Here is a 26,441-nt window from a genome sequence, read left to right on the forward strand (position 1 = left end):
GGTTTTGTGCCCATATAATGGAAATCAATGGGGCCCAATGTTGTTCAAAATATCTCAATTTCTGGACTGCAGAAGAAAGTCAGTCTTACATAAATGATGAAAGAATTTTATTTTTTGGGATAACAATCACATAAACCTCAATATGGAAAAACAAACACCAGAAAGACTCTTTACCGCACTGCTGCGCCACAGCCACCATGGTGTAATGCCGGATCAGGCTGGCTACAAAAGGAAGAGCGCTGGGCCTGAGATCCTTGATGACAGCCGACATGAAGGCCCCTGTCAGAGCCTGCTCGAACGTCCTCCGTGCCGGGGTGTCCTGGGCTTTGTACCGGTGAGAGATGATCACATTGGGGATCCACTTCTCAGTAAAGCTGTTGAAAACCAGCAAAAAAGATTTAGCTTATAAGTCACATCACATTCATATAGTCATTCCATTACATGCACGCGAGGCTGAATAACCCAATCAGACGATTTGATTTGATTACCGGGCATAAAAAGCTCTTTGCGTTTGGACAGCTGAGCCCCGCGGGACACCGGCTTTGTGTGTGCCTGACGTTTTGTCTCATGTTTGGTTATTTACCCGGGCTGATAGCACCACAGTGATGGAGTGTGTGTTTTATCCGTGCTCGGGCTTGTGTTTTATAATGCCACAGCCAGTAGCGGTGGTGATGGATCGCTCTATTTCATTATCGCTATTTAAAAGGCCTGGCTTAGGGAGAAGGCCAAGCGGAGGAGAGGCGGGCACAGCGGCCAGATCAATTCAAATTCATAACGTCGCCACTCGAATGAGACTTCATTATCCAGCCTGGCATTTGCGATATTAAGAGAGCATTCAGTCCTCTGAAAGGATCCCTTTCATGGTGACCGACGTAATGTGGCACATTGAAACAGGGAGAGAGGATGTCATGAATCAAGACATCTGAAGGCGGTGACAGCTCTCGTTCTATATAACCGTCGGATGGTTATTTCAGCCGCGACTGGCTTTTGGGGTAAACAGATGAAGTACAGTCATATAGCCTCAGCGTGGAGATCAATGGCTGTGTAATGTGACCCTTTAAGGGGTGGTTTCCCAAACAGGGATTGGCTCAAAAGGATCACCCAAAAATTTTATTCTGTCATGAATTACTCAACCTCAAGTTGTTCCAAACCTGTATACATTTCTTTGTTCTGTTGAACACAAAGAAAGATTTTTAGAAAAATGTTAGCAACTGAGATTTCTGGGGCATCGTTGACTACCATAGAAGAAAAAATGTAAATGGTAGTCAAAGGTGCCCTAATCTGTTTGTTTTACTAAATTCTTCAAAATATCTAATTTTGTGTTATACAATAATTTTTCTACTATGGTAGTCAATGGTGTTCCAGAAATGTCATCTGCTGGTGTTGGTCCTGTTTTCTGAGGTCCAAGGTCAACGCAGCCGTATACCAGGAAGTTTTAGAGCGCTTCATGCTTCCTGCTGCTGACCAACTTTATGGAGATGCAGATTTCATTTTCCAACAGGACTTAGCACCTGCACACAGTGCCAAAGCTACCAGTACCTGGTTTAAGGACCATGGTATCCCTGTTCTTAATTGGCCAGCAAACTCGCCTGACCTTAACCCCATAGAAAATCTATGGGGTATTGTGAAGAGGAAGATGCGATATGCCAGACCCAACAATGCAGAAGAGCTGAAGGCCACTATAAGAGCAACCTGGGCTCTCATAACACCTGAGCAGTGCCACAGACTGATCGACTCCATGCCACGCCGCATTGCTGCAGTAATTCAGGCAAAAGGAGCCCCAACTAAGTATTGAGTGCTGTACATGCTCATACTTTTCATGTTCATACTTTTCAGTTGGCCAAGATTTCTAAAAATCCTTTCTTTGTATTGGTCTTAAGTAATATTATAATTTTCTGAGATACTGAATTTGGGATTTTCATTAGTTGTCAGTTATAATCATCAAATTAAAAGAAATAAACATTTGAAATATATCAGTCTGTGTGTAATGAATTAATATAATGTACAAGTTTCACTTTTTGAATGGAATTAGTGAAATAAATCAACTTTTTGATGATATTCTAATTATATGACCAGCACCTGTATAGTACATAAATATATAGAACACATAAACAAATGTTTAAGTGGTGGTCTTACTTGGGATGTGCAAGGAGCTGGTAAAGGGCATGCTTGTTGTCCTCCAGGCTGGTCATAGCCACCAGGAAGCATTTGATCACCTCCCAGGCCTGGCGTCTATAATACGGCTCAGTATTGGCACTCTTCAGGCAATCGAGTGCGGTCTCAATGGCCTAAATACATCAGAAAAACATCAGTGTTAAACACAAATAGAGCAAATATGCCTATTCATAAAAGAAATACTAAACATCTTAAGACTGAATGACTCGAATTAAAAACCCCAAAACGTGACCTGTTAAACTGCTAAAAATCTCCAAGAATTTACACGTCTGATAAACCGGTTTTCATTCAAGTTACGTTGCACATTGAAACTACTCATCTTGCACGCTTGAGTGAAATACTCTGCGATGACACTTAAAGACCCATCACACATTAAAACATTCGGCAGCAGTGATTGGATGCCTCTTCAACCCCTAAATTATAAAAAGACAAGCTAAAGTGGCGGGGCACATCGAGGGAGAAGATGAGCTAATTACTGACACTCGAGAATAGAGAAACCAGAAACACGGAGCTGTCGTGATGAATTATAACCGAAGATGCCGTGACCACTGACAGGCAGCAGGTCATTTCAGAGCGAAGGACCCGTTAGTAGATCTGTTATCTTCCTCCTGATACTCCTGTGCTCTTGAAAAAGGTGAACTAAATGACACACGAGCTGAGGAAAAGAGGGCCATACCTGGTGCTGCAGCACTGTTTTACAATTCCTAAGGGTCCTGAGCTGTTCTGCCGTGTTGAGACATCATTATAAATGTCACATAACCTTGTACACATGTTCGATCCCCAAGAGGTCCTTCTACACGAGCCGTGTCATTTTTCAAATGCTCCAGGCCTCCACATTGGAGTCACGGCCCTTCAGCGCACGTTTCACTCTCCTCATTTAAAAGCATGATGTTTGCAAATCAGATGAATACGGGCGAGATCTCCAAGGCGACCACGAGAATGAAGATTAATCAAGCGTTCACGCAGAGAGTGCGAGAGACTTAGCATCCTAGCACCATCAGCCCTGACTGAAGCCAATCTGTCTCAGACAGCAGCAAATTTGCAGAGAGCTTTACAGAACTCGGCTGTGTTTACTCTCATTTACAAACCACCTGGAAAGGGGGAAGAACGAAATCGAACCGCACCAGCATTGTCTTGGAAAAACTGATCACAACTGCATAGAGTCCAGTGGGGGACAGTGTGAGTTATGAAGAGCGAGGCCGGCGTGGTAGCCTGTCCAAGCACGTATCGCCAGTCTCTGGGCTGCTGTAAACAGCAGCTGATGCCTGTGGCAACCGCAGGGCGAATGCAAATGAAATTAAGCGGCAACGGCGCAATGGCGGCGGCATCCATCTTTGCGGAGTGAACACAATTACAGAAATGACAGTTTCTGTTTTCCCAAGCAGCGAGGAGCAGCAGGAAGGGCCATTAGCTGGAGTAAATAATCCCGTCTGCGCAGCAGGGAGAGATTGATTGGGGGGGTGTGGGGGGGAGATGAGCACATCTTACAGCCTGATGATCTATTTAATTACCTGAGGAAGACGATGTCTTTCTGCACACACACTCCTCTTTGACAAGGATTCATTACACGAGAATCGCTCTTCTAACCCCCACACACACGCATATTGAGGGCAAATTGACACATTAAAGTAAGTGGCTTTGTTTCTTTTTATAGAGACTGCTGCTGAGCAAGCCTGAAACTAAAAGTGACGTATCGGAGAACGTGACAATCTCGTATGGCTCTATAAGAAGCCTTGCGGGACAGTCTGTGCGAGAACTCATTTCGCCCAACGTACAATTTTTCAATAGTGTTGGCTAGGGCTGTCACGATTATTAAATAATCGTCTCATCGCGATTGTTTGACCTCATCGCGATGGTTTCAGATCATCGCAATTATTGCACATCTCTATAGAAGACACTGGGGGGAGCTGTAGTGCATCTGCATATTTTATTGTATATATTGTTACTAAAGCATGGTAATACTTGTAAAATGTACCACCACAACACAATCACTTAAAAAAAAACTAAAACATATACAAATGCAGTACAATTTAATATTTAAGCAAATCTCAGTGTGAAAACCAGTCTACCAAAATTTCATTAACACACAAGTAAAATTTTATTGTAGTCTTGCAAGTGAGAAAAAAACAGACTAGAAGCTTTTCTATGACTGATAGAATTTTAATGGTGGCTTCAATTCACACCTGATCAATTTACAAGTATTTGGTGGTTGTATTATTGACAGGTAAAAGCCTAAACCTTAAATATATGATGACCCAATTTTTTCCTATGTTTTCCAAGAAAAAAACATAGTCTTGTATTCAGAACAATATGGTCGTTTCAATCGCTGAATCAAAAATCTATGAGAATTAAATGTCAAAGCTCAAAAACAGACAATTAATCGCCATAATCGTCAAAGCCCTAAAACAGACAATTAATCGCCATAATCGCAATGATTTATTAGACAATTAATCGTCAATCAAATTTCATAATCGTGACAGCCCTAGTGTTGGCAATGTTCTATTAAATATGAATCGTTTTCTTACTGGAGTAATAGTTCAGCCAAAAAATACAATTTTGTTTTCTCAACCATGTGTTGTTTCTAAATGTCAACAATGTGACTTTCTAAAAGTTAGTAATTATAAAGGGAAATATTTTATAAAAGCCACCCATGATTCCAAATAGAGATGCACAGATACTAAATTATCAGATACTCAGTACAGAGTAGATACTAAATGATCAGATACAGATACTCCATTGATACCGATACCCGATTATACCGATACCGAGGATTTATGAATGTTGTTAATTCACGTAATGACTATTAAAATTGAACATCAAACTGGTGATGTTGCTGAACATTTTCTATACACATAGCACAAATTCATTGTATATTCCTGTCCTCTTTTGATTGACAGGATATATCGGCTCTGATCATCGCCTGTTTTTAAACTATTGGCCGATAGCCCATAATGGGAAAAATGGCTTTCGACCGATACCGATTATTGGCTCGATATATTGTTGGAATCTGTAATTCCAAATCTTCTAACATCTTACTAAAGCTGACAGGCCAAAAATGAAGTTTGTCTTTGAAAGTCTTACACGTTTTCCTATAAATAAGAATATAGTGTCTAATCTAAAAGACATGTATAAACCCCCAGAATCCCATAGATTACTTTCACGATAGATATATTTGCTTTTTGGAGAATCAAAAAATAGGGTGAACAAATTAACTTTTGAGTATGTAGTATGTGTTTATCGAAGGTGTAATGTATATCATGTGTGACATTCAAATGAAACACTGGCTGTATGAAAATAAAGAAGCATCACCTTTTCCATGGGCAGCTGAATGGAAGCTTTGCAGTCAGTGAACTCTGCCTTGATGCTTGGGCCTTGAACCTCAGTCACAACGTACTGCAGCTTCTGCGACTCCTTCAGCATTTTCCTGTTACTCCCTCCAAACTTGCCCAGCACTCTGTAAGCCACGTGGGAAATAGTCTCGGCTGGGTTACGAAGCGTTCGCCACAATGCCTGTTTGCAAACGTCAACACTTCAGTCACAACACAGACCCACTTTCAGATGTGTTAGATGTCATCATTTCAGTGGCTTTACCTGCATCAGCTCTGCTCGAACTGGCTGGATGTGGTCATAGAGGAAGTCAGGCTGCAGGTTGTCCACGCAGAGCTCCAGCGTGCGCAGCCCTTGGCTGACCAGAGTCTGAGAACCGTTGAGTGCGGACACCAGTGGATCCATGAGCATGGGCAGGTAAGGCAGAAGAGAGCTCAGCCTCACAGGAACTGTGAGACACAGTTCTACAAACAGATCCTTCATGTGCTGCTTGTGAAGGCCACTCTGCAGCATGTTCAAACCTAAGACATGCCAAAGGTAGTGACTCCTTATCCTGACAAACATTTCAATTCATTTTGAAGCACCCTACAGTCGGTCATCTGCTCACCTTGCAGCAAATTAGGCAGGAGAGGCAGGAACTCCTGGTACAAGAGGTCATGGCTACCCCCGCCTATAGAGCGGAACAGTGCCCTCAGCAACAGGAAGTAGTTGTAGGGCTCCTTGGCTGACTGAGCCAGCTCCATGGAACTGTTCACTATTTTATGAAGGTGAGGCTGCAAGAGAATGAGAAATTCAATCATCTTTCTGAAGAAAAATAAACTTGTATATTTTATAAAGCAAATCATCAATCCAATTTGTTTCCCAACAATGTATTAGTCTAATACAGTAAGCTGTGCAAAGAAAAACCTTTGGCTAAAACACATCGTTTTCAACACAATCAGATTACAATTTTAGCGAGCTATAGGAACCTGTTCAATTCCAGTATTTCAAAGTGACCTTCACTCTGGTCCTTCCTGTCAATCTCAGGCACACGTGTCATTTCTCATCAAAAGGGCTGACAGAACGCATTAAAATTAATGACGCAAGGCTACTGCCGCGGAGGCGTTAGATAGCAGTGTCGCAAGAGCCGGGAGGGTGTGAGCGATCCCTCGCTTTGAAAAACTGAATTACTTTCTTCACACTCTTAATAAGCATCTTAGCTGACTCAAAGACAATATAGGCGTTTATTAGCCTTTCTTCTGCATATTTATTTGTCATAACATCGAGGAAAGGCTCACCTTGAGCATTTGCTCGTTTTCCGCAGCGAAGAGAGAAACCGAACCGAAGACAAGTTTGAAGAGTTTGAGATAGAGGTTTGATAGCTCTACGTTGGAGCCCATCTCAGGCAGTCGCTCCAGAAGATACTCAACCAAAATGGTGGCAAAAAGTGCAGAGGTGGTCAGATTAGCCAGGAAGGAATTTGCTACAATCTGATGGATAAAAAAGCAAATAAAACAACAATCACAATTGTTAACATATTTGTTCACTATGCACACTTGCAACTTTTGCATGCGTCGTATGCCCATAGTAGTATATGACAAATCAACATCAGAGAAATAATGCATTAAATGTTTGATTGAAATAAGCAACTTTTATAAGACTTGCAAGCTGCTCATGTCCCATTAAGATAGGCAATTCAAGATTTTTTGGATTTCTGATCCCTCCCTAGCATCAGTACCTGTAGGGCATAGTTTTTAGATATCCGCTCCACCATGTATGGGACGGTGGTCTGAAAAATCTCCTTAAAGGTGAGAGGGTTCATCATGGTGAAGACCCCAGCGAAGTGCTCCAAAACCTCCTTCTCCTCCTTCATCCGTACCGTCTGACAGTTGGCAACACGGATGTACGTCTGCCCATTGCCGGCAATCTGTACCTAGCCAAAAGGGGGTTGGCTCTGTGATAATCTGTAAACTGTAATTCTCAGCATCATGTGTACTTTGAATTGCTCGCTGATCTGAGCACATCTGAGCAAACTAAGTGAGTCCTTATGACACATCAGCAGATGGTTGTACCTGGTAGATGTCCAAGGCCTGCATGGCATATTTGACTAGTTTGATGTAGATCTGGGTCTCTTTAGGCTGGAGTTGCTTGTTGGGAATGAATTGAGCTTCTGTGATACAAAACGAAAAGCAAACACGCAGTCATTCAAAAGGAATACTGACCAGTCTAAGAGTACAGTGTAGAGTCTAAGAAACAACATCAACAATCAAAAACGCTATTCTAAGTGTCTTCCTGATGAGAGACTTTTTTATTATTTTGAAAGACGTGCGCGAAAGCTGTTGGCAGATGCCTGAGCGAGTGAGTGCTCGCTGTCCCATGCCAGTGTCATTATTCTATCGTTATTTTCTTAACTTGTTACGAAATAAAAAGTGTTTCACCTCAGAAAAACTGTCCTGTCCTGTCAGACGTTATACAGTGCTACTTACGCAAATGTGGAAGTGCGCACTTTCTTCACTGAACCACAAAAGAAACGAGCATAGCAGGCAACGTGTGAAATTAAAGTAAAATACCTAAAAATCCTGTAACGGTTAACGTACTTCAAGTGTTAGCTGGGAAGGATTTACATGAAGGTATGATATTCATATTCATCTTTCATTAACAGTTCATGTTAATATTGTGTATTGACCATAGTAACTCGTGTTTCCATAACCCCAAAATGCCATGTTATTTTTGCTTTATGTTATTTTGTATATGCTTGTATAACGGTGGCGGCTAAAACCAACAATTTTATTAAAAAACTAGTTTGGGACTGTTATTTAATAGCCTTAACTTAACTTACAGACTGTTCGTTCATCAGTATTAGTCAAAAAGTTAGTCACAAATTTGTGTTAGTATTTTAGTATCAGTCACTGTTTTTTTGTTTTGTTTTGTTTTGTTTTTTAATTTGTTTTCGGCATTTTTGCCTCTAATTGTACAGCTGTTTGTTAGAGAGGACAGGAAGCGAAGTGGGAGAGAGAAGGGGGTGGGTTCGGGGAAGGACCACGAGACGGGAATCGAACCCGGGTAGCCCGATGCGCAACATGTCGGAGGCTCTGACAGTCACTTGTATTTTTAAACAAACTACATATGTCCTAAAAAGTGGACCGCGGCTTGATGACCATGGTAAAATGTGGGTCCCATGGCTAAACCAGTTGAGAACCACTGCTCTAGGTACATCCGTCTCACCTCCAGGAGCTTTGCAAGAAGTGATGCCCCAGGTGATGGTTTTCACTCCACATACTAGGGTCTTAACCAGACTGCGACAATCTGACACCTGAAAAGTTTGTTTGTCATCTTTATCCCCAGGTCTATCGAAGGCCGTGGATGGAGGAGGAGCTGGGGTCACAGGTGTCGGGGGTGCAGGTGGAGGCAATGCAGGCGTAGCTACAGTGGGAGTGGCTGGAACTCCTGGTAATGCCCCTGGGTCAGCCACACCCATCTCTGATTGGGGCTTACACTTCTTGAAGATGGACACCAGCTGATAGCGTGCAATGGTGTGGAATTTTAACACGAAGACCTGGAGGAATCAAATAATTGTATAAATTAACGCATCAGATCAGCTTCGTATAATCTTTTGTGTACTGTGACAATTACGATCAGAAACACACAGCGTAACCCATCTCACCTCCAGCATTCTCATGAGAATATCTCTGCCATTGCCGTTTTCCTGTTCGCTCTTGGATCGGATGCAGTCCACAAGATTTAACAGCAGCTTACAGGACATGGTTTGAATACTGCTGGGGAGTGACTCGTCGTCGATGTTCTTTGCAAACAGTTGCACAGCAAAGGATAGGTCCGTCAACGGCAGGTTCTGTCTTACGTGGTGGACCAGGTCTGCTAGTGTGCTGTATGCCAGGGGCCTAAAAAGTGAACAACAGACTCTTTGTGTTAGACAAGAGCAAAAAATGCCCTCAAAAAAAAAAAATCACAAACATGCCTACAATGCAAATAACTCTTGCTGTTAATATCTTGGGTCAGATTTTAGTTGAGGTCGAGTCAAAGATTCTGTATAAATGACACTAATGACTTTGACACATCGCAAGTCCCGCCAAATTTGCCTGCTGAAGGCTGACGGCTGAGCTGTGGATGAAAAGTGGGAGATGTTGGCAGGCATATGACATCTGGGGCCGGGAGACAGACAGTGGGCAGCGCCAGGAGAACCTGGCACATGAAGATAGACACCTGGATCTCCTCTGCCCAGTGGGGCATCTCAGCTCAGTCACGCACCATTAACTATCAATTCTGATGTGCTGCCATTGATGGAAACCCAACTTTTAGCTCCCAATTGCTTTTGCACAGAAACTTGGGAGGAAAAAGATTGTGGCCTCCAGCAGTACAGAAAGCATTGTTAGGGAGGGATGACAAAACTAACATCTATGACTCCAATCCAAAACCTTGCGAGTTGCCTCTACACATTTTGTTGTCTTTAAAGCCAGCATTTTAAATGAATGGCAACTTTTTAACAGAGATTATACAATACAGAGTAAACATTCAAAAATGAATACCTATCCCAAATAATAAATAAAGCTATCCCAAATTAGCTTCTATGAAAACTACATGACGTCTTTGGAATCTGGCCAAAATTAAGTATCAACTTCTGGAAAAGCCTTTAGCATCTAAAGCAAACCTACCATGACTCAAAATTGAGCTCACTACAATAGGAACATGTTGTTTTTTTATACTGGACAACATTGTCTAGGTTTGGAATCCATCACAGATTTATTCGCACCTGCATGAGCTTCAAAGACGTGGGTGTGGTTAATCTACGTTCTTACCTTAGCGTCTCTCTCGCAGTGTATCCAGATCCAATGAGTATCGACTCATCAAAAAGCTTGTCCATGCATGGAATGAATTCTGCAACAAAAACAGATGCCGTCACCAATTCTGAAGCCCACCACAATAGCAAGAGGCCCCAAGAACCATGAGATACATCAATGCCAAGTCTCAACAGTGAGTTTCTCATTGATTCATTTAACCTTCTCCACAGGACTAATGATTTAGCAGAGTGTATCAGATTCTTCTCGAATGCTATTGATCGAGAGGCGATGCTCAAGGAGAATGCCGCCGTTACGTATCAAACGGGCACCCCGTGAAGATCGGCTTCATAATTAACAGTAGATGCGGCCGTGTCAACAATAGCAGACGTTTTTGCATATCTTAGCTGGCAACAATCTGCAGAACGTTGTGCGAAGGGCGACTCACGGCTGCGTAGATCTGTGGTTAGGATGTGCTTGGCAGCGATCAGGAGCTCTTTGCGCAGGTGAGCCGTCTCAGGGGGGCAGTTCGTCAGAAGCTGCAACATCCCTTTCACCATCTGCTGAGAATACTTCCCGACCAAGTCCTGACACACACGTATAAACACACATTTTAACATCAGTCACTGGTTAAAGCATGTTTCATTAGACAGCTAGATCTTTGGTTTCTAAAGGCCTGTGTTAGTTTACCTGGTAGATGCGGATAATGTAGGCGAGGAACGACAAGGTCTTAATCTGAGCGGCGATGAAATCTGCATAAAGTTCCTTGTTGAAGAGCTTGTGTTGCCTGTTGTGGACATAAATAAAGGAAAACCTGAAATGTCGCATGTTAAACAGCATTTACACAAGCCATTTCAGTGCATTAATGATGTAACACCCCACACAATCACATGTGCACACACACTCAAAGAGATGCGAGGGGTCACTGACCGAGCCTGTGCAGACACCTGCAGCATGATGGTGTTCATGATAAGGGGCACAAACTCTGACACCACGTTGTGAATGTTCAGTTTGTACAGCTAGGAAAGACATCAGATGGAAAAACAATTAGTGTGAAATTTGCATTTTTACATTAAAACAAGATTTGCACTATTTAAACAGCAATAATTACTTACCTATAACAAATTAAAACATTATGACATCTAATACATTGAAATCATGTCTGGCACATTTTCAGAGTCTGTTTTCTAGTGATATTTAAGGGTTCTAAATGTGTGCAAAAAACAACTGGTCAATTAAATGTCAAAACGATAAAACAAACGTTGTATTTTGATTGGTTGATTCCTAACAATCCAGAAAACTGCATATCCAGCAGATGCATGCTTCAACTTTTCCGACTCAAAACATCTAAATTGATTTCCGACACAAACTTAACGTGACATCGACAAAAATAAATAAGCTACACTTATGACAACCACCACAGTGTTGAAAAAAGTCAAATAATGGCAAGAAGGGTTTCTGGATTATTGAAAACATCCTTTAGAACGGAGCAAAATGCCTCACTGTCCGTTTACAAAGGATGGTTGGCATTAAGTCAGTCGTAAATGGATGTTTGTATGAGCCCTTACCTGATACATGAGCACAACGATGATTGGCAGCTCTGCCAACACTTTGAGTGACAGCGATCCTCTGGGGATTATGGTATGCTGAGGACACAGACATAAAACCAACTAGTTAGAGACAGAAAAACGATTCAAAGCAGTTTTCTTTAAAAACATACATGACCGTTTGTAGTGGTGTTGAGAGTAAAAGACTAGAATTTTAACACTACGCTACACAGAAGATCATAAGCAGGCACTTGGCACCCTCTACTGTCTATAAACTGTAAAGATAACTAATTATTTGCATTGAAAGATTCAATGAATGCAAACAAATGGTCCGAAGCTGTAACTATAATACTGGCAAATAATAATTGTTTAATGCAAATTATATCAGCATACAGACACTCAGATCTTATCAGTTTTACTTTCAGCGCCCAGGCTTATTGGTACATTTATCACACACACATACACGCGCACACACACACACAAAAGCACACACACAGTACCATTCTCTGGACTAAAGCACATCGCTCTCATCATTGTGTCTTTGCTGATCATATTTCTCAACACTACACAGATAATTAAGGTTACTGTAATGCGTTACAGTGTGTGTACTGACCGTCCTGGTCTCGCTGTCCTCACGCTCTGGCGCAGTCTTCACCAAAACTGAGGTGATCATACCCACCATCTCTGGGGACGGCACTGTGTTCTCTGCTATAACTTGAGGATTCTCAAAGTATCTTGTCTGACAGAAAGAAAATATTATTATACAAAATTGTAAAAGCCCAACATAAGCAAATACTTTTAAGTGACTAAATACAAAAACTGCTTACCACTACTTTAGGTAGCTCTTTGTAAATCTGCTTCACAAAGTCCAAGAAGTGATGAATCTATAAGAGATGGGAGTCATGAGTGCGTTTTATTAAACTATATTAAAACACGGAAGAGCAAACTCTGTCCTGCATAATAGAGTACCAGAGGGCTTCATCTCACCTCTTGAGAGATCGGAGGACGGAACTGTTTATGCAGTTCAATGATAATGCGCAAACAAATGAGCACATTCTCTTCGCTTTCGATCTGAATGATGAAATACAGAGGTGACGTTCAGTGTCTCTGACACGGTCAGAATCAATAATAAAACTAAAAGAACTTTAAAAAAATCAAGTATATGAAATTAACAGACAACACAAAATAATGTAACATTTTTAATATTCAACACAAAATATTGTCATAGAGTACTGACTCATTTGTAAGTCACTTGTCACCATCTAGAAATCATGGCTAAAAAATCTGGGTAAGAAGGCAAAGCAAGCTGACCTCAAGGAAGCGGAACATGACGGAGAGGATATTTTTGGCGTGAGACCGCAGGTGTTCATTAGTTGGTATTCGATGGATGATCTCCAGAACAAGTTTCCTTAATTGCTATAACGAATAAGACAAAAACACCCGACTTTGATTGAATTGGATAAGACCTCAATGAAGAATAGTGATATGACTTCAACAGTAACACACCTGCGTTGGTTTCTCCTGAAGGAACTGGACTTCTCCATCCTGAAGAAATGTTAGGAAACGAGGGATGATGTGCTCCAAGAAAGTCGAATACTGTGGCGAGGATGTTACATTCTGCGGAGAATAAAAGAATAGAAATCAAGACATGTGAGGATACCATCTTGCATCTCAAGCTTTGTATAAGATATAAGGGCTTACCTCAAAATTCTCACTGACTTCCTGCATCATTTTCAGTTTGGTCTCATCCGCTGATGTTTAAAAGGAGAAATGAAACTGTGAGTTACTGCATCTTGTGTTCACAAGCACATGCGCAACTACTTTTCAACCCATGCCCCATCACAGGTGTATTGAAACAAAGCCCATTATATACACATTAAACAGTCGGTCACATTTATATATGTCCTAACAGGCGTAGATAATACAAGAGAAAACATATTTTAAAATTATTTTAAGCAAAATAAAACACTCACGTGTGTTGTTATCAGTGAGCGCAGCCACAAACTGCAAATACTTCTTCATGAGGGTGGTCTGATCCACCACCGTGGGGCTCGGGGTGGGCACAAAGGACATGGTGGCCGCCGGGATAGACAGGATTGAGCTGAATTGGGGCAGACTGGTGTCTGCGCTGATCTCAGTAGAAGTTCATGCCGTCTTTTTAAGACAGTAAACACAAATGAAAAACAAAATATCACTTTGTTCTGTGCATAACCTAATTATGGTACAGGGACCTGATAATCTATAAGAACACTTTATATTTATCAATTTACCAGATGAATATAGTTTAGTTTTGCTGTAATGAAATGCATAAATGTAAGTATTATACAAAAGCAATCGAGGGAGTGTTTAACAAATTTAATACACATACCGATGCTGAATTATAATCAATATCTATAATATTAATATGGCACTTTTAAGTAGACCATGATACCATTGCAGTCCAAACAATTAAATTACAATATTTATAAGAAACTTTTTTGTTACTGAATTATTCATTATAACAGGCATGTCAGTGATTGGTTCTGACACGCATATGAAGAAACTAACTAGGAGCCTTGCCCTTGTGTCCAATACAACGTCGTCATTGACACTACATAACAAATGCTTTCAATTCATTGCATTTATACTAAATATCAAATGCACAAAACAAGAAATAAAACAATGTCATTCAGACCAACGCCGCACAATGTCTAGTCTATAACTTCATGGGTAACGTTAGTTTTGGGGAAGCGGTGGGCGCGCCAAACTGCAACAACACGCCTACTGCAGTCACGCTCACTGACGAGATATGATGCGCTCGAGCACATAACATCTAACATTAAAAGGTGAATAATTTCCTCAGTTAAAAAGCTAACATGAAAACAATTTAAACACATCTAAATGATAAAATGTTTGTGCTTTTATAAGTATGCAAGCTGCACGCCAGGCCATTTACAAAGAGCCCGCTGTCGCTAACTGACTAGCCGCCTGCTAACATGCATCAAGTCACAATAAAGTCACGCAGAACTCAACCTTTTCACATTTTACCCGAATTAGTGTAAATATCCTATGCAGTTTCTATCCCACCCAGATTCTAATATCAGACTTTTTCGCTCATTTTGCATATACACTGCTAAATTACTCCCAATAAAACAGCACCAACTTACCAGCAAGGGGACAGGAAAGAGTTTTAAATGAACTTCCGCTAGACCGAATGAAATTTAGTGCAGGGTGTAAAATCAATCCGTCGTACCTATCTATTGCTAGTTGTGTGAAAACTTGTATTTTATATACATTACTGTTTTAATTGTATACTTTCAAATGAGTCTATTGGAAGTAAGACAGGGTATCGGGAGTGTTGTCCTAATCAGTGATTTTCATATTTAGACAGCAATATAGACCCGCGCGGAAGGACACACCAGACGAAGCAAGTGTTAGAAGACCATCGAAAATGATGGTCTTACAGTTTTCCTTTCAACTGGCTTATAAGCGTCTAATTTTTAAAAAAAATGCACCCCAGTCAACACAGTTGTTTTTAAATAACCGATTCTCGTCTCGTTTTTGCAATACCTAATGTATTTAAATAAATTATTATAATTATTTATGGACAGGACACGTTAAGCTGAATCAGGTTTATCTGGAATACTGACATAATATACGATGCTTCTACATCGTTTATAGAGCTGCTGCATTGGTCTGTTTTATTGCTTCCATTTATAAATAAAGATGCTGAGTAAACATGTCAATGCACAGATATTATGCAAATACACAACATGACCACTTGGGGGAGTTGGGAGAGTTTGAAAAGGAGGACCAAAAAGCAGAATTATGAACAGACAGGGTACCTCCAGAAATACACGAAGCCACTATTAAAAACATATGTATTTCGATGCATGATAAACCAACAATTAGCATCTGCAGGAAGTATAGATGTTAAGTCTTTTTAAACTAACTCTTCTTAGCCATTTTGCTGAAAGTATACAATTTGCAATTGCTATTGAAGTCATTGTTAGTGGGTGAAGCCAGTTACCCCCAAGAACACAAGTGCCCAAGCAGATAAAGATAAGTGTAGTTGGACACTGACGTGTATAGCAGCTATATATAACCATATAAACTATATTTAATGTTTTTGCAAATTGTAAACACAACAGAATTACATTTATGACATATTTTGCTTGTGCTTTAAAATGGCTTTAAGTTTGATTATTGCTTCTATGTTTAAATATTTTTTATATAGATGCATATGAATTTATTTTCAGAGCAGTGCAGTTGATAATGTGACCGCAGGTGGAGTGTGGTGAGTGTGGTATGAGTGTGAGACACTAAAACATCTTCAATATGCTTTATGTTGAAATGTAGTTTATACCGCACTGACTTTTTCAAATGAGTGAGTACAATTTACAGCAGTGGTAGCTGATGTAATCCTGGTGAAGCTCTAACAGCCCAGATGGTAAAAGGTTACATTATCATTTCAATGGCCCTTCTGTCGGCTCGAAGCATAGGAGTAATCAAATCCTGTCTCCAACAGAACATGCAAAAAAATGAGCATAAACAAACGTTACTGTGTACATGCATGCTTTTGTGTCCCAAACTTAACATCCTGTTCACCTCCGCAAATAAAGAGTCACTGTTGATTATTTCTAATAACAAGCAAAAGAACTAACAAGTAAATTACTGTACATTAGCTAGCATTTTGAGTTAGTAGAACCATTACTTAAGTGCGACAAAGTTACACGATAAATTGTTTATTTTAAAAATACAATAAAATTCAACAAATTGTTTATTTAATACAATTATTCAAAAAATATTTATATAAATTAATATGAATTAAATAAAATATAAATAGGCTATGTATATTATTTGGTGCAGACCGTTCAACAAAGTTAACTTTGGGCCAGGCACATGTATCCGGCGAAACCGTCAATATACTATTTAGACAAGAGATCTGTTACACATGAAGGTCTGTTTTGTTCAGCAAGCTAAATACTAAATACTGCATACAAACTTCAAATGAACATGTTAAATTAAGGAAAGGAAGCCTTAAAACTACTTTAAGTAAAATGCAGTAAAAACATAGAGAAAATTTGTTTGTTGGAAATCTGATGACTCACTCCCAACTGTCTCTAAAGAAGGTCACGCATTCACAGCAAATGTGTTCCCATCATAAACAGAGCTCTCATTTATTCCGTTTAATGAGTATAGGTTATACACATCATTGTTAATTCCTGGGTTTTCTCTGTGAGATACACGAGTGTGTGTCTGTGGGCTCGTCTCATAAGTAACCTACTTCTTGTAGGCTAAAGGGTTCTGTTAATTCACTGTTTTTTAGAAACATTTAGTCATTTAAGAGCTTTATTCATGGGCAACATAGGCTACTGCTCTTGAAGAGGATGCATTGTAGTTTTAAGCATAAAAAAACTTTTTTGTACTATTTCAGACACTGTATTTGTGTCTGTATTAACTACATTACACAGTACAAAAGCACACAAAGTACAAATGGACTCACTATTCATTATATTTCTCTTGCAGACAATGTGAATCATCTTTTTGAGGGCTCTCTTTCTAGTGAACATATTTTATTATTAGCGCTCAGTGATTTAGCTTACATTTGGTCATGGACAGTGACTGGAACTTTAAAAATTGATAATAAGAAATGATGTCATATTGGTCAACTTTTCTATTTATTTTCATTGTATACACCACAGCAGAATTAACATCAATACAGTATTTATTACAAGCCCTATTTACAGTTTATTTTTTGCAACCAGTAGGTAGGTTTTCAGGAGCCTCAGCAGTATGTTTTTCAGTTGTTCCTATAAGCATCAATTTTCTCTGCAGTACCCCTGGTCAACAGCCAAGTTCACGATCCTGTTCAACCTCCAGTCTGGAAAGCAGCGTGTTTTTTCCACTTATAGATTTATTCAGAGGGTGTTTGGTTATAAATATTTGAATTTGAAAAATTTGGATCGAAATGTGTATTTTTCTGCATGCATAGAGTAAACAGAAAAAAATCACAAATGATCCCTATATCAGCGTGACAGCCTAATTGGTAAGCTTCAAATGTGCTGCTGTGCTGTTATGATATTTACTGCACTGCAGATGACCTGACCTCTCAAGGTGATCTGTAAGACTAATCAAGATCTCACTTAACTTCATCTTGTCAACATCCATATAGATGCAGGTAAAACTTAAAAGTGAGAAGTGGTGTAGTTGGGGTCTAAGTGCTTTATTTATTACTTACAAAGACAATGAAACATTTTTCTGACCTCAACCTTAAAGTATCTTTTTTGGTTAAACCTATACCTAATAGTTTACTTTTACTGAGCAAAACATTTATACAGTGCAGAATTATTTAAAAAAAATAATGAATTAACTGCTGTTTAAATTGCTCTTGTTAATTTGCGGATCTACTTTGTTTCTTTATTACTTGGGTTATTATATTACTGCTCTTGAAGGGCCACTGACGTAAACACTACAGCCAATCCAGTTCATTCGTTTGCACGACTCGTACGTTGATTGTCTCGACGACGTTCATCTTCTTTTCTTTCGTTTTTCAAACGCAAAATAACAAAAACCGTGGGAAAAAATCGTCAGCACTGATAACAAAGTATTTTAACTGTTACTTCTTTTTAGTTAATGAAACAGTTTAGTCGCACCTGTCATTGAAAGAGAATAGGCTAAAACGGCGCGCGCAACCAGTAGCCTATAAACGCCTTTGAATTTGGAGAGGTGCTCCCACAGTCAGCGGACAGTCGAGGCGTATAGGCTAAATTCAAATATAGTAGGCTACGGCTTTATAATAGACATAAGTGTGGCTTCAGTACTTTAAAAGCAATGGTCGTTTTTGATCACAAAACTTAACGGACGTGTGTAGTTTAAGGTAAGACGCAATATTACACTCCCGTGCATCTCATCAGTGAACTTCGCAGCAATACGACAGGCTATTATCTCTAGAAAATGCTCCACTTTGCCGCCGGGGTTTTGTGCGTCTATGCATTTACGTGCGTAAAAGTTGTCTATGGACAAGATAAGAAGGGAGAGCGTTTTTTGTGTACTGCAATCCCCATTGACGTGGATAAAAGTTGTCCGGTGCAACCTCCGCCTGTGCAGAGCGCAACGGTTCAAGAAGAGGAACTGAGAAACACTGTCATGCAGCTTCGAGAGACGATATTACAACAAAAGGAGACGATTGCGAATCAGTTAGGGACGATAAAAGAGCTGACGTCTAAACTGTCACGATGTGAGTCTGATTCTGAATATTTTCGGAAAAGCAATAAGGAAACGATGGACGATGTGCCTAAACACTCAAATGACACCATTGACATTCTTGGAAAGACCATGCAGAGTCTAAAAGATCGATTAGAAAATCTAGAGGTAAGATATAGCCTATCATTAAATAAGTGTGGTTTTGTCACGTCTTGCATGTGCAACATATAGAGATTAAATTGTGCACTTGTGCTGGATGTTTCTCTGGTCTAGTTTGGTAATTATAGGGAGGCGTTGAAGATTAACAATGATTATCTCATCAGTTAGTTAGTACATCCCTGTCCTTTAAATGGAGAAGTTATTTAGGGTGTCCCAAAAGTGTCTGGAATGTGTCACTTAAATGTCACCTCAATCTTATTCATCTACTGTAACATTAACATGTAACTGGTCTGAAATTCTTGAAGCTGTTTTAGTTTGCAGTTTTTACTTGCAATACAAGCATTATTGTGAAGAATGGGCAGATTTGCATATGACCTGAACTGCATGTGAAAATCAAGCAAAAGTCCCATGATCAATGAGATAATAAGCATCAATATGATTTCAACCATTAATTTCGCTATGATTTTAATCATTTAATCAATTGATATTAACAATATATTTTCAAAGAATGTTCTTCACATTTTGTAAAAGGATGTTATATAAAAAACAGTAAATCACAAGAAAGACTAGCTATAGGTTTTCACATGCAAGGTGATAAATGACATATTATGGTAATCTTCCAACTGACTGAAAAAATTAACTTGTGTCAAACAGTACAAAACAAAGAAATTTAACCCATGTTGAAATAACCCAACATTTTATGGGGCATAATTACTTCAGGCAAGAAACAAAATTTCCCCATGTTTTACTTGAGGCATCCTCACTGAATGTGACTTTCTTCTTGAAGAATAATGCAGCCGAACTAATAATACCATATCATTTTTCTTCCAAGCGGTAGAATGTGAGTGAATGGTGGTCAATTTTTTGAAGCTCCAAAAAGTGCATCCATCGATCAAAGAACTGCTCGACACGGCTCCGTGGTCTCAACAAAAGTCTTCTGAAGCAAATCGATGTGTTTGTTTAAGAGAAATATCCATATTGACAGCGCTATTAACGTTAATGTCTAGGTTCTGTTATCCCTCTGCTGCGCGTGAACCAGAGGCTTGTTTTTCTGGCAAATGATGCAGGCGTGTTAAGTTCCGGTGACAAACGCAACATTTTTCGTTTTGTTCCAATAGGATGCCATCTCCTCTGTGAGGCATGCTTTCGTCAGTGAAGTAAAATGATACGTGGTATTTTAACTTCGACTGCATTATTCTTCAAGAAGAAAGTCATATTCAGTTTGGATGCCTTGAGGGTGAGTAAAACATGGGGAAATTTTGTTTCTTGCCTGAAGTATCCCTTTAAAGGGCCTGTGTATGAAATTTAGTGCCATCTAGTGGTGAGATCGCGAATTGCAACCAACGGCTCACTCCACCCCTCCCTTTCGAAGCACTAGGGTGGCTGCCACAGAACTAAGGTGTCGTCACGTTTTCCAGTTCTTTGCCGAAGGACATAATGTATTTACAAAACACGCTCAGAGCAGTTTGTCCGTTTAGGGCTACTGTAGAAACAACATGGCGAATTCCAAGCAAGGGGACCCGCGATGTATGTAGATAGAAATAGAGGTCTCATACACCTCTGAAGACATACAGTAATTACGCATGTTATATTGCATTTCTGTCAATAAATCCACACTGTAATAGCAAAAAATGACACACTGGATCTTTAATTATTTTAAATCCCTTATAGCAAATCTACTTATACTGTATATCCACATAAAACCTTGTCCTTTTAATTTGATTTGCTAAAGCAACAGCAAATGCGAGCCAACATCTCTGGTGCCTCCTTCCCTAATGACCTGAGAAATCTACTGCAGCGTCGACTAGAGGACCTGGAGAATCAACTGCTCAAGAAGGTCAATGAACTTAAGGCAGAGAAGTCGCAGCTACATAATGAAACCGTAGCTCATCGCCAACGCACAGATAATGCCCTCAATCTTCTCACCAACAGGATTTCTGAACTTGAGAATGGTTTGCACAAAACATTATTTTTTCTCTGGTATATTTTCATTGATTCTGGATCATTGTTATCAACAAAAACAAATGTTTCTTTTATTTTTAAAAAGTGGGGCTTTCTTGATTTACAGTGCTCAGGGGGTTATTTTGTTGTGGTGACTTTTACCATATTTCTTCATCAATCTAGAATCACATTTTTTGCAGGGGAAGTTGGATTCAAGTCACCAGAGAACTTCAAAATCTCTCTTCCTCTACGCACAAATTACCATTATGGAAAAGTGAAGAGAAGCTTGCCAGAAATGTACGCTTTCACTATTTGCTTGTGGCTTAAGGCAAGCCTTGGAACCCCTGGTGTTGGAACCCCTTTTTCTTATGGAGTGCCAGGGCAGGCAAATGAGATTGTACTGATCGAATGGGACAGTAACCCACCAGAACTGCTCATCAATGACAAGGTACACAACCAACATGTTAAGAAAAGCATGTTTTTCACATAATGACATCTATGGAAATTCATGTTGTGAAAAAAACCTATTGCAAATCTACCTTCGTCTGCCTTGAACATTTTCTATATATACACAAGAGAAAGTATAAAAAATCACTAATAAAATAAACAAAAAATTAAAATTGTATTATCGTTTACTCACCCCTGTATCATTCTACACACGTATTTCCTTTCTTTACATATAAAGCGATATTAAAATAATTAGTAAATAAAGTAAATAGTAATGTAGGAGTTATTTTTAAAGTCTTCTGTTGCCATTACAATAGATTTTATTCAGGAACAGGTTGAAACTCAGGTCAATTTTCACAAATAATCTTCACCTTTGCTGGATTTCACGAATCGCATTCTCACCGGGGATGACATAACCACTGGTGGTTTGAGTATTTTTAGGTGGACTATATTGTTAACACCATCCTATTTTAAATAGGTGGCGCGACTGCCTCTATCACTGGGTGATGGGAGATGGCACCATGTCTGCATCACTTGGACTGTTAGGGATGGGGTTTGGGAAGCCTACCAGGATGGCCAAAACTTGGGTTCAGGTGAGAACCTGGCTCCTTGGCACCCGATCAAACCTGGTGGAGTCATTATCCTTGGCCAAGAGCAGGTGAGAATAAAATCAGATCTTTTACATAAGTATCTTCTGCAGCCCCCCAGAAAGGCATTAGGTATCCCCCATAAAAAAAGACTAAAGGGGGTCGCCAGATATTTTTTAATTGATAATTATGACAAATCAAATTAAAATGAAACTGATACAGTTAAGATTTGGGTAAATTTAAAATGGTAATTTAAAAAAAAATTATGGTAAAAAATTACGATTTTCAGTTACACATATTCTTATTCCTTTTTATTGATTAATGGACTTTAAAACATTTTTAATTAAACTTGACATCAGACAGAAATCAATATTGCAGTAGAGCTAGCATCCGAATGCACATCCTTTAAAAGTGATTATTGTTGTTGTTTTAACGAGGCCTGTCGTTTATGGCCTCAACAGGATATAGTAGGTGGGCGCTTTGATGCCAACCAGGCTTTTGTGGGGGAGCTGAGCCACTTTAACATCTGGGATCGGGTTCTGCGTTCCACTGACATTGTCTCTATGGCAAACTGCTCATCCTACATGCCTGGGAATGTGGTGGCCTGGACCGAAAGTAACATTGAGGTGTTTGGTGGCGCATCAAAATGGCCACTCGAGCTTTGTGAAACCCGGCTCTTTGACGGTTAAAGATGTCTTTTGATGTTATTGAACACAATCATTGAAAATTATATATTAACGTTTTTAAAGAACATAAAGATAAATTTAACAGCATTATACACTTCATGTATAAAGTATAAATACCATCAACATGAGCTTTAAAGTATATTCTTCATACTGTTAACAAGGAATTTGTCATCAATTTAGGCACCCTTTTTTTATTGTGTGGACACAAAACCAGTGCAAGTGAATGGGTGCCAGTTCTTTTAAATATCTTCTTTTGTGTTCTGCAGAAGAAAGGAAGTAATACATGTTTGAAATGACAAGAGGGTGAGTAAACGATGACAGAATTTTTTGTAAACTATCCTTTTAAATACAAATGGAGACCCAAAAACAGTAAATATGGATACCTACATTATAAAGCTAAAGCTATTGAATTGTAAAACACCTTTTCTCGTTACAAAACAAGGGCCACAAGTCTATTTTATACAAAGTGTAGCCTAGCTGCTAAGCACATTTTGATGTATACTTCTGGTCTGTGATTTATAATTTAACGGTTTGAAACAGATAATAGGAATGTTTGTAGAGGAGTGTTGTACCTTTATGATCAAGTGTCAAAATCACAGTCTTGTGTTAATGTGCAATAACTTTCAGCTGTAATAGATTTTGATGAATAAATCAATATTTATTTTTTAAATATTATTTATTCTCATTGTAGAATCATTTATAATTAATTCCAAAGCCCATCTTTGACTGTTTGCAGAATGACGTTGAATGTTATAAATAAGACTGCCAGTTAAAAATTGTGAACTTTTTTTGTTCTTTAATTATTAAATATGATCATATTTGTATGCACTGTTTTTCAACTTTTTTCAGAATAAATGTAATTTAGTGTTGTCTTTGTAATGTATTTTTTAAGATACCCATATTTATGTTTAATATAAGGCCTTGGTTTAGATTACTGTGCCAATTATTTTACAGGGTTTGCTTGACATGTGAATTTGTGTTTTTGCTAATGAAAAATAAATGAAAACCTTCAAGACTTTTTGGCTTTTTTTTATCTTGCTCTGTTTTTGTTCTGCTACATTTCCTCGTTTGAGGTTTAAACCCGATGAATATAACATGATTCCTTAAGCACCATTAAATAAAAGCACTTAAGTTCTAACAGACACTGCTCTAATATTTATTTCCATCCTAGTTCATGTGGTCTAAATTGACCTAAATATTGAAGAGGAAATATCATAATGAGATAGGACTGTTTTCTGAAGATATAACGGATAGAACTGTGGTTGAGGTCATGAATATTTTCTTCCGTGTTGTTCAGAAGAAAGTTAGACATGAGGGAGATGACATGTGATGACACTGTTCTGTCAGACAGGTGGCTCTGAGAGCATTAGCCTGACTTAAAGGATGAGATCAGTCCTGAGCCAAAGCTTGTGTCACAGACAGACATCTCACAAACCTCCATCTAACTATTAAACATCAAAAATGAGTTTGAGATGGGTGTAAGTTGGGTTAAAAGGTTTCGCAGGTGGTGTTTGAATTTAATAAATACAGTGTTTAGATGTTGGTATAATGTTTGATTCCTCAAGGTAAACAGCTCTCTGTGACCTTTATCTGCGGGGAGAGAAAATCTCCAGCTTCCTCACAGCTTACATTCCTAAAATGATTAACACTTTAAATAATGGTGTTTACCAGTGCTCTGCAGTCACATGTCAACATTATGAGCTTTGAAATACATGATTTCTGTAATGTTTGATGTATGATGAGCAGCTTTCATCTAAAAAGAAAATAAGTGATATATTTGCAATGTGTCGGTAAAATTTGTAATCACATACATCATTTATTAATGCTCTTGAAGGGATAGTTCACCCAAAAATAACAATTATGTCATAATTTACTCACCCTCTTGTAGTTTCAAACCCGAATGACTTGACATCTGAAGAAACTTTATGTTTCAAAAAAGGTTCGTGGCGAAAAAACAAGTTCTTCAGATTATAAAAAAGTAAGAAAGAGATTGTTATTTAAAGAACCTTTGACTAAATGGTTCTTTGTGGAACCAAAAATGGTTCTTATGGCATCGCTGTGAAGAACCTTTTAAGCACCTTGATTGTTAAGAGTGTACTTTATTCTGCAGAAGAAGATATTTAGAAGAATGTTGGTAACCGAACAACGGCAGTACCCATTCACTTCTATTGTACGGACACGAAACCATTGCAAGTCAATGGGTGCAGCCGTTGTTCTTAAAGTGAACTATGCCTTTAATGCTGATGTCTAAATATAAAAGTTGTAAAAAAGTTGCTTTGAATTATACTTCTCCCCATTAGTTCCTATAAATGTTAAGACATTACAAACAAGCTTGAATGCATTACAATAATTCACCCAAAAAAATTGACATCGTTCATTTTTATGTGAAGTGTCCCTTTAAGTGACCTAAAATGTCCTTAAATACAGCATTTCCCTAGATGTCAGGTTCCGGGTCTGATCACCTGTTTGTTTTGTCCTGTCTTTTACATGTTAGTGTTTGTCTAGCACAGTGAGGAGAGTTTGACAGCTCGCCATGTGCTGGGTGTTTGTGTTTAGTCTCCGCCTCCCTCGTTATTCTCTTCAGGACACACCTGTTCTCACTCACGCTAATCTCCTCACACCGGTTTCCACTCCCGCTATCTAGTCTCTCTCTATTTAACCTCCTGCATTCTCTCGCTTCCTTGTCAGTCCGTTAGTTTACTACTCGTTGACTTCCAGTCGTTAGCTTTCTAGTCTTGTTTCCTTTTTAGTCTTGCCGTTAGTTCTAGTCTAGTCTTGTCGAGTCTCTAATTGTGTTTGTTCGTCCAGGCTCCAGAGCTCTTTGCACCCATCCCGGTGTTCCACTGTTTCCCCAGAGCGGTGCGGGTCTGGCGAGTTCGGGTTTCCTTCTGGCTGGCTGTGTGGAGTTTTTTCCCTGGACGCCCGGAGGCTACCGCTTCACTACTTCTCGCCGGAGGAACCACTATTCACCCCTACCGGGGGAATTCTCTCTCTCTCTCCAACGGAGGACCCCTCTCTCTCTCTGGGATCGGTTCGGGAGTGTCACCATTCATCCTCGGGGTTGCCAAGCAGTCTCTCTCCTCTGGCTAATTGCTCAGAGCATCTCACGGATTCGCCCTTCGGGGTTGTTGCACGGAGCTTTTCACAGATTCGCCCTTCAGGGCTGTTACACGGAGCTTTTCTCGGATTCACCCTTCGGGGTTGTTACACGGAGCGTTTCACGGATACGCCTTTCTGGGTTGTTACACGGAACTTTTCACGGACTCTCCCTTCGGGGTTTATTTACACGGAACTTTTCACAGACTCTCCCTCAGGGAGATTTCGCAACTGCCTCCGGATTAAACGAACTCTTTCCTATGCTAGTGAGCTACTCTAGGTTTATTGTACCATTCCCCTCATATTTGCTTGGCCGAGCGCTCGAGCCTGTCCTGCTCTTATTTAAGGTGTTTCTCCTTGTGTGTGATTCTGTGGATTACTCTGTAATAAACCCCTTGTTTGACCCTGCATCTGACTCCAGCCTTTACTACCTTAACAGAAAGGACTGACCATTATGGAGTCAGCAGGATCAGATTCCCTCCGCTCCGCTCTCGCTCAACAGGGAGTTATGCTGGGACA

At 39.6% G+C, this 26,441-nt stretch overlaps 2 protein-coding genes across 7 annotated transcripts in view; one reads left to right on the forward strand and one right to left on the reverse strand.

Moving 5' to 3' along the window:
* trrap (transformation/transcription domain-associated protein) overlaps nucleotides 1-14,980 on the reverse strand; it is an 80,207-nt gene extending 65,227 nt beyond the window's left edge. For 4 of the 5 annotated variants that reach the window (XM_057358722.1, XM_057358720.1, XM_057358719.1 and 1 more), the window contains exons 1-23: nucleotides 14,968-14,980; nucleotides 13,795-13,975; nucleotides 13,523-13,572; nucleotides 13,328-13,438; nucleotides 13,133-13,237; nucleotides 12,809-12,892; nucleotides 12,649-12,705; nucleotides 12,435-12,560; nucleotides 11,843-11,920; nucleotides 11,205-11,293; nucleotides 10,965-11,061; nucleotides 10,723-10,861; nucleotides 10,296-10,374; nucleotides 9,146-9,380; nucleotides 8,707-9,037; nucleotides 7,554-7,651; nucleotides 7,220-7,414; nucleotides 6,780-6,971; nucleotides 6,110-6,275; nucleotides 5,767-6,023; nucleotides 5,485-5,685; nucleotides 2,137-2,288; nucleotides 175-374 (exon numbers count right to left, since the gene is read on the reverse strand). In XM_057358722.1, the coding sequence (XP_057214705.1) occupies nucleotides 175-374; nucleotides 2,137-2,288; nucleotides 5,485-5,685; nucleotides 5,767-6,023; nucleotides 6,110-6,275; nucleotides 6,780-6,971; nucleotides 7,220-7,414; nucleotides 7,554-7,651; nucleotides 8,707-9,037; nucleotides 9,146-9,380; nucleotides 10,296-10,374; nucleotides 10,723-10,861; nucleotides 10,965-11,061; nucleotides 11,205-11,293; nucleotides 11,843-11,920; nucleotides 12,435-12,560; nucleotides 12,649-12,705; nucleotides 12,809-12,892; nucleotides 13,133-13,237; nucleotides 13,328-13,438; nucleotides 13,523-13,572; nucleotides 13,795-13,894 (3,142 nt within the window). In that variant the 5' untranslated portion in view covers nucleotides 13,895-13,975; nucleotides 14,968-14,980. The remainder of the gene's footprint in view (nucleotides 1-174; nucleotides 375-2,136; nucleotides 2,289-5,484; nucleotides 5,686-5,766; nucleotides 6,024-6,109; nucleotides 6,276-6,779; nucleotides 6,972-7,219; nucleotides 7,415-7,553; nucleotides 7,652-8,706; nucleotides 9,038-9,145; nucleotides 9,381-10,295; nucleotides 10,375-10,722; nucleotides 10,862-10,964; nucleotides 11,062-11,204; nucleotides 11,294-11,842; nucleotides 11,921-12,434; nucleotides 12,561-12,648; nucleotides 12,706-12,808; nucleotides 12,893-13,132; nucleotides 13,238-13,327; nucleotides 13,439-13,522; nucleotides 13,573-13,794; nucleotides 13,976-14,967) is intronic. The other variant, XM_057358721.1, reaches the window with a different exon arrangement.
* A 3,357-nt stretch (nucleotides 14,981-18,337) lies between these two features.
* Nucleotides 18,338-24,999, forward strand: nptx2b (neuronal pentraxin IIb). Of its 2 annotated transcripts, none has more exons than XM_057358877.1 (5): nucleotides 18,338-19,174; nucleotides 20,898-21,117; nucleotides 21,307-21,554; nucleotides 22,032-22,211; nucleotides 22,602-24,999. In XM_057358877.1, exons 1-5 carry the CDS (start codon nucleotides 18,758-18,760, stop codon nucleotides 22,827-22,829), a joined length of 1,293 nt encoding a protein of 430 aa, XP_057214860.1. In that variant the 5' UTR covers nucleotides 18,338-18,757; the 3' UTR covers nucleotides 22,830-24,999. The 2 variants fall into 2 exon arrangements, with proteins under 2 accessions (XP_057214860.1, XP_057214861.1); XM_057358878.1 differs by having other exon boundaries at nucleotides 20,904-21,117.
* The last annotated feature ends 1,442 nt before the right edge of the window (nucleotides 25,000-26,441 follow it).

Source organism: Triplophysa rosa, linkage group LG18 (genome assembly GCF_024868665.1).
Source record: "Triplophysa rosa linkage group LG18, Trosa_1v2, whole genome shotgun sequence".
Lineage (NCBI taxonomy): Eukaryota > Metazoa > Chordata > Actinopteri > Cypriniformes > Nemacheilidae > Triplophysa > Triplophysa rosa.

What these genes read in the sequence shown, in the direction of transcription:
- nptx2b (XM_057358877.1), top strand. Translation starts at nt 18,758, where the DNA reads ATGCTCCACTTTGCCGCCGGGGTTTTGTGCGTCTATGCATTTACGTGC. An exon ending in GATTTCTGAACTTGAGAATG is followed by an intron (nt 21,118 to 21,306) that starts GTTTGCACAAAA and finishes CATTTTTTGCAG; the next exon opens with GGGAAGTTGGATTCAAGTCA. An exon ending in TTATCCTTGGCCAAGAGCAG is followed by an intron (nt 22,212 to 22,601) that starts GTGAGAATAAAA and finishes TGGCCTCAACAG; the next exon opens with GATATAGTAGGTGGGCGCTT.